General features: G+C 36.3%; 1 protein-coding gene across 1 annotated transcript in view; it reads right to left on the reverse strand.

The window, feature by feature from the left end:
• The window catches only part of LOC135195987 (hemicentin-1-like), a 405,661-nt gene that overhangs the window by 194,149 nt on the left and 201,512 nt on the right, over positions 1 to 10,000 (reverse strand). Inside the window, 1 exon segment of the mRNA XM_064222487.1 lies at positions 2,364 to 2,493. Within this exon segment, the coding sequence (XP_064078557.1) occupies positions 2,364 to 2,493 (130 nt within the window).

The following is a 10,000-nucleotide window of genomic DNA, read 5'->3' on the forward strand; positions in this document are numbered from 1 at the left end:
AATCTTTAAGGATATTATGGTCTTTTAAAGATACTATGGCCTTTTAATGATATTGCAGCCTTTTAAAGATAGTACGGTATTTTAAAGATACTACAGCCTTTTAACGATACTGTAGCCTTTTATAGATTCTACAGCCATTTAAAGATACTATAGCCTTTTACTGATACTACAGCCTTTTAATGATACTACAGGCATTTAATGATACTACGGTCTTTTAATGATACTACAACCATTTAAAGATACTGCAGTCTTTTAAAGATACTACGGCCTTTTAATGATACTACAGCCATTTAAAGATACTGCAGTCTTTTAAAGATACTACGATCTTTTAAAGATACTACGACTTTATAAAGATACTGCGGTTTTTAATGATACTACAGCCTTTTAAAGGATACTTATAAGGATAATACTGCCTTTTAAAGACACTATAGGCCTTTTAAAGAAACTACAGGCCTTTCAAAGATACTACAGGCCTTCTAAAAATACTACGTCCTTTTAAAGATGCTATAGGCCTTTTAAAGATACTAGGCCTTTTAAAGATACTACAGCCTTTTAAGGATACTACGGCCTTTTAAGGATACTACGGTCTTTTAAAGATACTATGGCCTTTTAAAGATATTACAGCCTTTTAAAGCTACTACAGCCTTTTAAAGATAATAATGGTCTCAGCCTTTTAAAGATCCTACGGTCTTTTTATGATACTACAGCTTTTATAGGTACTATGGCCTTTTAAAGATACTATAGCCTTTTAAAGATACTACGGTCTTTTACAGATACTACAGCCTTTTAGTAATATTACAGCCTTTTAAAGATACTACAGACTTTTAAGGATAATACATCCTTTTAAAGATACTATGACCTTTTAAAGATACTGCAGCCTTTTAAAGATACTACGGTCTTTTAAAGATACTACAGCCTTTAAGGATAACACAGTCTTTTAACGATATTACGGTCTTATAATGATGTGTTTTCGGTATGTGATTGATGTGACGCAGTTAACTTCTCAGGAAAACATCTCCAGAGATTCAGATGAGGTTAATTGACCTAATGAAAGACATACGACGCCTTGAACTTATATTTTTCGTTTTTTTTCTGTTCGTCAATAACCCGAGGACCTCCACTAAATATTCCTATTGAAGGCGAAGTTCTTATTACAGCTCATTAATGAATAAAAGACATCCTAGCTGAAATTCTGTGAAAACAGAAGAAAAAAGGCGGGCGGATATTGGCATTAACCATTAATGAGTCTTGCCAAGGTCCCAAGATAATTTATAGACATCACAAAAATTGGTAAAAAGGGGTTCGTCTGTATACATTCTTAATGAGAGTGTTCTTCGTAAATATGGGAATGCCTTCAAATATCCTTTTACTAAAGATGAATAGAGCGGCAACCTAAATTATCATAATTATTATATTATTTAGATGATGGCTATTCAAACTGACTCGCCCACCATGGGGGGCGGGCGGCCTTTGACTTGAAATTCTAAAGCATCCAGAGAATATTATTGCGACGTTCGATTGAGTGAAGTGACATATGACGTAACAGGAAACACTGACAGAACAGACAACAAATTAATGAATAAGTTTATATAAAAATGTAAGCGAATGAATATAATAGACGGAGAATTGCTTAAGGGCAGTAATGCATTGCATCTTTGCCTTTTCGTACAGATAGAGAGGAAACTACAGAGAGGTAACGAGTGGTTGTACACCTGTTGAGCAGTGGTTCTCAACCTTTACTTTTTAATTATCACGCCCCCTCCGAGAGGTGGTTCTTCCCTCCACCCACCCCACCCTCTCCTTTCATCTATTAGCAAAAGTCCATCCCAGATTGAAAGGAAAATGAAAAGTGAAAGAGAAGGGCGTTTCCATTCTTTCGTGAATGAATTAATGATGTACTTGACACTGCTTCTTAGCTACTAGATCTTGAATGCATGGCTTCAACGCCGGCGATTGCGCAGCGTTAAGTCCTCTTTCATTATTCAGCCTGTTTCTGCATTTGGTTTTGAGAGCAACGAGGTGGGAAAGGATGTTTCGTAAAGATAAGTGGATCCGAACAGACATACGATCCGGACGAGTCCAACTAGAGTAGCAGACTACAGGACACTAAGTCATATAAGGCGATACCTTCGCATTGTTTCATAAACTTCTGAATATCAGTTCCTCGATCTTGTGAAGAGAATAACGGATATAATTCGAGAATTTTATATTTTTCCCTAGAGATCGCTCTCTCCCTGGAAGGGGGCGCGTTCCATGGGTTAAGAACCACTGCGTTGCTATTTTTCCCTTGAACTCGTGCTCTCCCAGTAGCGGGCGCGTTCCCTAGTCTAAGAACCACCGCTGTAAAGCGTTTTCTGTTTTACCTGTAGAACGGCGCTGGCGACGCCCCTTTGTACCACAGGATGATGACAGCCACGTCGTCGACTGACTGCGTCGAAATGGAGCACGGGAGTGTGACCGTCTCGTTCACCAGAATGGTGAGCTGTGTGACCTCTGAAAATAAACAAATAAACAGAATGAGATGCCAGAAGCGAGATGAAAAGACAACTGAATGTCAAGATGTTTTTATAAATATATAATCTTCATAACACGATGAGATAATGTCAATATAGTCCACAAGAGAAAAGAGAGAATAAAAGACTCTAGTTGCTCGATAATTTCGCCTTTCCACCAGGCCTCTTCAAGAGTTAGAATGAAGCTCTTGAAGAAGCCTGGTGGAAGGCGAAATTATCGAGCTACTAATGTCTTTTATTCTCTCTCTTCTCCTGTGGACTATATTGACATGCGTTTATAAGTTTGATCTAAAAACAGTTCTGTATGAGGTTTGGTTTGTAGACATTGACTATTTAGTTTCTCTGTTTTTCATTAACTTCTGTCACTTTTTTCAAATGAACACCTTATAATATTCTGTGGAATATGTGGAATTTCAAGGCAATGGTGGGCTTGTTCCATGTTAATAGGCTTCATCTGCTGAATGATAATAATAATAATAATAATAATAATAATAATAATAATAATAATAATAATAATAATAATAATAATGGATAAGTATCAAGATCTGAAAATAGAAATAAGAAGGATATGGGATATGCCAGTGGAAATTGTACCCATAATCATAGGAGCACTAGGCACGATCCCAAGATCCTGAAAGGAATCTAGAAAAACTAGAGGCTGAAGTAGCTCAGGATCATGCAGAAGTGTGTGATCCTAGAAACGGCGCACATAGTAAGAAAAGTGATGAACTCCTAAGGAGGCAGGATGCAACCCGGAACCCCACACTATAAATACCACCCAGTCGAATTGGAGGACTGTGATAGAGCAAAAAAAAAAAATAAATAATAATAATAATAATAATAATAATAGAGAAAACAAAATCCACAGTCATGTATTTAAATTTAAAACTTTAAGGTTAGCTTTCAGGAATCTGTTCGGTTCCCCTTATCAATCGGATTGATAAGGTGAACCAAACTGATTTCCGAAAGCTATCCTTAAAGTTTTAAAACTAAATTTATGTGCATTTACATGACTGTGGATTTGTTTCTCCATTTGAAGACTCGTGCTACTAGAATTTTTTAATGAATAATAATAAGATGATGATGATGATGATGATGATGATGGCGGCGGCGGCAGAATTAAGCGAGTCGATTTTATATATTTTTTTTTTCTTATAATCCTTCTCTGGCTCAGCGATGTTTTAAGTAACTGGCCAATATTCAAATTGGGAATTTCTAAATGTTATAAAAAATGAAGGTGACCTTTTATTTTATCAAAACAGGATTCTGTTGTATTAAAATGAAAGATCACCTTCATTTTTATCATTTTTAGAAATTCCCAATATGAATATTGACCAGTTACTCGGAACCATCGCTGAGCCAGAGAAGGGGACTATAAGAAAAAAAAAAAAAAAAAATATATATATATATATATATATATATACATATATATATATATATATAAATATATATATATATATATATATATATATATATATATATATAAATCCAACTCGTTTAATTCTGCCATTCTCTTTAACAGTATTTGCCTGAAAGAGGGTCTTTTACCAAAATAATAATAATAATAATAATGTTACTTATAATAATAATCAAAATAATAGTAATATTAATAATAACAACAATAATAATAAATCAAGAATACAACTTGAATAATGTCAGTTACGAGAAACAACCGAATGCAAATGAAAATATGAGAAGTATAAAAAATAATAAAGAGAATATTTTGAAAACATATTCGTTTTTTTTTTTATCAGAATGGTCCAAACGCTCCGCGCTGGCGGGGTCACATTAGGTTATCGACTTCTTATAGTCAATCATCGGAAAGTATGCGCAATTTACATTTCCGGATAACTCATATTTCGCCCCACAAAAGGACCCGTTATCTCTCTGGGCCCAGAACTCATATCGCGACCGTGTCCCCAGCAGAGAGGGAGGGGCTGGGGATGCAAAGAAGAAGAAGAAGAGAGAGAGAAAAAAAAGTTCATTTACAATTTGCAAGAGCGCGTGCTTCCACCTTGAGGCACTCCCGACTTGCAATTTCCCCCCAAAACAATAAACGATGCTGGAAACGCTTCTTCTTCTTTTTCTTCCATTTTTTTGTATTCTTCACCCTCGGGAGGGCCAACCGAGACGAACCCGAAGGTCACGCAGCGAAGGAACGAGGGGGGGCGGGGAGGGGACTGGAGCTTGGAGCTAGAGCGAGTGAGAGTGTGTTCCTGAGTGGGAGATGAACATTCGCCCCCAAACTTAAATTGATGATGATGTCTCGCAAGATTAAGTGAGAGGCGGGAGACGACTCTACGACGCTCCTCCACGAGATGAGATGAGTTGGAGGATGCAGCTAAGGGGGCTGGGGTGGGGTGAGGGGAGTGGGAAGAAGAGGAGAAGAAAGAAGGGGTTGGGGTGGGGGGAATGGGGGAGAGGAGGAGGAGGAAGGAGGGGAGGAGGAGGAGAAAGAAAAAAGAAGAAAGAGAAGGGGTGATGATATTGGAGAAACGCAGGACACAGTTACAAGAAAGTGTGGACGATAAGACGGTAGAAAACTTCAAATTTCAATTTTCGAAGGAGGAGGAGGAGGAGGAGTAGCTACGAGAAAGGGTAAGAAGCTAAGATGGTAGAAAACTTCAAATTTCAAATTTCTCGGCACAGAAGAAGAAGAAGAAGAAGAAAAAGGAGGAGGGAGAGGAGGAACTACGAGAAAATGTCAAAAGATAAGACGGTAGAAATCTTCAAATCCTAAATTTCTCAGTACAGAAGAAGAAGAAGAAGAAGAAGAAGAAGAACGAGGAAGAGCCACGAGAAAATGTCAAATAGTAAGACGGTATAAATCTTCTAATTTCAAATTTCTCAGCACAGAAGGCGAGGACAGACAAGCGGAAGAAATGAGAGATAAGAAAATGACAATAGAAAAAAATGGAGAGATAGCCGAGGAACAGAGGTTGTTACGCATGAAGGACACTTGTCCATCATTCTGAAGGACACTTGGACCATCCTTTCTTTTTCAACCCTAAGCACATTCTTTAGATACGCCAAAGACAGCGAGCGAGCGACTGGGGACGGAGGTCGAATGGAGACGTATAAGTCTTGAACTGGGACTTCCAGATGCTTCAGTTTTGACAGTTGCCGTCGTACAGTTCGTGATCAAATATTGCAAATAAAATACTTTCCAATTGAAGATGGGACTGTTACCAAGCAGTTCACGATCGAAAGCTTACTCTGCATCTAAAAAGTAATTTATGAATAAGATACTCTGCATTTCAAAAGTAATTTATAAGATGCTCTGCATCTAAAAAATTATTTATAAATAAGATACTCTGCATCTAATTTATAAAGATACTCTGCATCTAAAAAGTAATTTATAAATAAGATACGTTTCGTTTAATCGGGGAGTAAGCTTACAAACTACTTTGTTGTTGTTGTTATTGTTGTTGTTCTTGTTCTTGCTGTTCTTGCTGTTGTTCTTGTTTTGGGGGATGTGTAAGGAAAGGTCTATTGAAGAGCCTAAAAATGTCTGAAAAAGGTGTTTTGCGTTGAGGCAAAGATACAGGAATTTTAGGATAGGATGTTTATGATTTATTCCGGAGAATTAAAATATAAAAAATAAATAACTTGCATGTTAAACAGTCCAAAACAATTATTTCTAATAAGATATAGTGTATTTATTTTAATTTTCGTTGGTGGAACAACGCGTTATTAGACCTTAGATTTTAGCACTCGCCCCAAGTAAGCTTTAGGTCAGATCACCCCTTGTTCATTCAAAATGTAAGAGTTTGACGGTTACCGTACAGTAACGTATTCTGCATATAAAATTGTTTAGTAAGTAAAGTACTTTTTTTCTATTTACAAACTACAAAAACTATGATTTATCAGACAATGTTTTCGTTTATTTCCAAACGATGAAAATTGTGAATGCAGAACCAGTTGTAATATTATCTTCCGCTTCTCTGTGTCCCTTAAATAAATATAATCTTTTATCTGCCAAATGTACTATAAAGACTTGAAGATATATCTACCACCCTTCCTCTTTTATAGCCGTTTTCCATATTCATTGCGTTCCCGCTGACTTTCATTTCACTTCGCGAACTTTTTCCATTACTGACGTTCTCCCGGAATGGCAGATTTGTCTCGTCGTTGAACTAATTCAGTGTCCATAAGGGACCGCCATTATTGGTCGCTAAAATACCCTTTCGAAATCAATGAAGCGTGTTTGACGCGTTGTCTCTTTCATTTCTTTTTTTTTTTACTTTTTTCAATATTTTTTTTCCTCCATCAGACATTGAGGGAGGAATTTATCCTTGTATTATTCCAATTTTGATTTTCTACTTTGTAACTTGAATTTCCACCAGGCTTGGAGTAATCACATATGCTCTCTGTCAGTTACTCACATTTACCCGTCCGGTGAACGGATTATACAATTACAGCTACAATTACAAGGTTGGAAAAAATATCAAATATAATTATTTTTATAATGAATCACTTCTTAATCATTCCGGATTTTAATTACGGTTAGAAATGCGTATTATATCCTGTTTATTGGGCAATTACGTTTCGTACAAAATATTACCGTGGAACAAAACCAAAATGCAGACTGTTGCAAAAAATGAACGTATACGTGAGTTTGGTTTCCTTTTAAATTCATTTAATGCAATAACTGTGAGTTGAACCTTTTAAAGGCTTTAGTAAAAATGCAAAGGAACTTATATTTAACATCGTAGACCTCCTGCGCAAATTAGCGTTAAACATGAATGCTTAAGTAGATTGTTAGAATCTTCACTGTGTTGAAAATTTATAGTAATAATGATAAAAATAATAATAGATTTTATTTTCAGCTCGAGGCCTTAGACATAGAGTATACAAAGTACAGACAATAACATACACAATCTAGATACATGAGATAAACAAAAAATGAATAATCGCCAATATCCACACAGTTGCTGAAGTGGTATAAAAGATAGTAATTATAATAATGGTTAAAACAGTAATAATATTGGGAATAGTTAAAAAAAACATTTAAAAAGTTAAGAAAAAAAATAGTGAGCAGATTGTAGAAAAAAAAAATTGAAATACAAACAGTTTATATGATGTAATCATAATTAATTTTATAAAAAGGTGACTCAAAATTTAAAATTAAAGTTACTTTATTATTTGAAAAATACAATTGCAATTACCATGAAATAGAAATAATTACAATTAGAATTACCTTAAAAACGTGTAATTAATTATATTTCACTTAGATTACAATGACAATCGCTCCAAGCCTGGCTGGTGGTTAGTGCCGTCAGTGCGCCTCATACGGTACACTGTAGGCATCATTACGGTTCCTAGCAACGTCCCTTCGGCCCCCAGCTGCTACCTAACCCCTTTCATTCATTTTTACTGTATCTCCTTTCATATTCTCCTTCTATCTTGATTTTATCATAAAAATTACATATTTTTATCATAAAAAACGACGCCAGGTACATTTCATTTAGCTCAAAACTCTGATGTAACGTAAGCTTAAGTTTGAATATTATTATTATTATTTTTATTATTGTTTAGAAGTCGAACCTGACTGGAGCTAATAATCATGATACATTTATTCACTTTGTGATCAACACCAAAGAGTCTCAGAAACTATTCAAACATTTCAGCTTTCGAAATAAACTGTTAATTACAGCATCCACGTGAATGGTACAAATGATACGTCTGATATTGACAACCAGTTCACGAACTGTCATGGGGAATTCGAAGGTTCTTTCGATGAGAGTTTACTGAAGTTTTAACTGCTGTTTGGTTAGTTCTTCGAGAGAGAGAGAGAGAGAGAGAGAGAGAGAGAGAGTATTGCAGGGCTAGGTTTGACCATTACATGAATAAATATACACTTATTTTTCCCCTAAAACTTATCTCTTAACTCGTGAGAGCAGTAAACAATTTTATACTATAGAATATTGTCGGTGCACAGGACAGCGACCAACTCGATAATTACTCCAGAATAGAGCAGACTAATTGCCCTTGTTTTAGTAGTTTTGTGTAATTATATATATATATATATATATATATATATCATATATATAATATATATATATATATTATATACATATATATATATAATATATATATAGATATATAGATAGATAGATAGATAGATATATCGGGTTTGTCTAGTTGGTTTTGCTGTATTAACAAGACAAAGTTTGTACGCTTATGAAGGCGAACGTATTTATTTACAAACTTGTGCTCTACCAGCAGTTGAATTGTCATATGGAGGATACATTGCTGGTGGTGTAAGACTTTCGTAAGAAAGTATTACTCTCCTCTCTCTCTCTCTCTCTCTCTCTCTCTCGTCTGAAGTTACCTAGTCCCAAGTATTTTGAACCGTTTTACACTTGGCGTACCTCCTGTTATACATACATGCATACATACATGCATACATACATTGCTTATTACGAATTCCACATTAAACAATAATGTTTTTTCCTAGTCACTCACATTAGCAGTTCATATATCTAAGTATAATCTGTTGGCATTACTTAAGGTTCTCAGAAGCGTCCGTCCCTTGAGCTCCTTGGCTGCGGCCTCTTTCATTTATTTTACTGTGCCTCCACCCATATTCTCTTTCTTCCATTTGCCTCTCCAACAACTGTTCCAAAGCGCGACTGAGAGGTTTTCCTCCTGTCACACCTTTCAAGCCTTTTTGCTATTTTCCTTTCAGCGCTGATTGACCTCATAGGTCGCAGTGATTGGCCTTTAGCCTGAATTTTTCATTCTATTCCATTCCTAAATTCTATACTCCTAATCCTATTCCTAACTAAACTGCATAAACCAAGCACTAATTCGATATGTCACGAACCACTTCTCCTCATATCATTATGTCCGTCACTTCATTCTTCATCGGTTTTGTAGTAAGTGACAATCTCACAAAGTTACAAGTATAATAGAACCCTTCTTTTACAATACATTTCCATATGAGTCCCTATTGATCCAGGTACTTAATGCTTGCAGATGACGCCATCTTTCTTAGAAATGAAGACATTTGCAAGCAGGTCACTCAGCACAGCTACCCTTTCTCCATCTCGGCCTTCATTAAATTCTTCTCACATTCTCGCTCTCCTTTTCCATTCCTGGACTGCGGAAACATTATCGCAGCCTTTCATCTTCATTTATATTAATGAGCCGAAGAATGAGAGGAAGTGTTAAGAGGCTTCATTTACATTGAGCAGCTAATAGTCGAGATCATCTTCGGATTGGGACAACTCTGCACTTCTCCTTTAAGGCTCCTCCTCCCTTCCCAAGATCTTCCGCGACAATAGATTTAAAATTGCACCGTCATTTCATGCTCCATTTCCCCCCTCGACGTCGGTACTGAACATGATTCACACATCAAAAGAATTGGCGAGTCACTGCGAAAGTTATTTATACTGACGTTGGCGCGTTTCCGTAAATGTCCCCCCCCACCCCCACCCACCCACCCCCACCCCCACCCCCACCCCCAAACCAGTGGCTTTCCA

Source organism: Macrobrachium nipponense, chromosome 17 (genome assembly GCF_015104395.2).
Source record: "Macrobrachium nipponense isolate FS-2020 chromosome 17, ASM1510439v2, whole genome shotgun sequence".
Classification (NCBI taxonomy): domain Eukaryota; kingdom Metazoa; phylum Arthropoda; class Malacostraca; order Decapoda; family Palaemonidae; genus Macrobrachium; species Macrobrachium nipponense.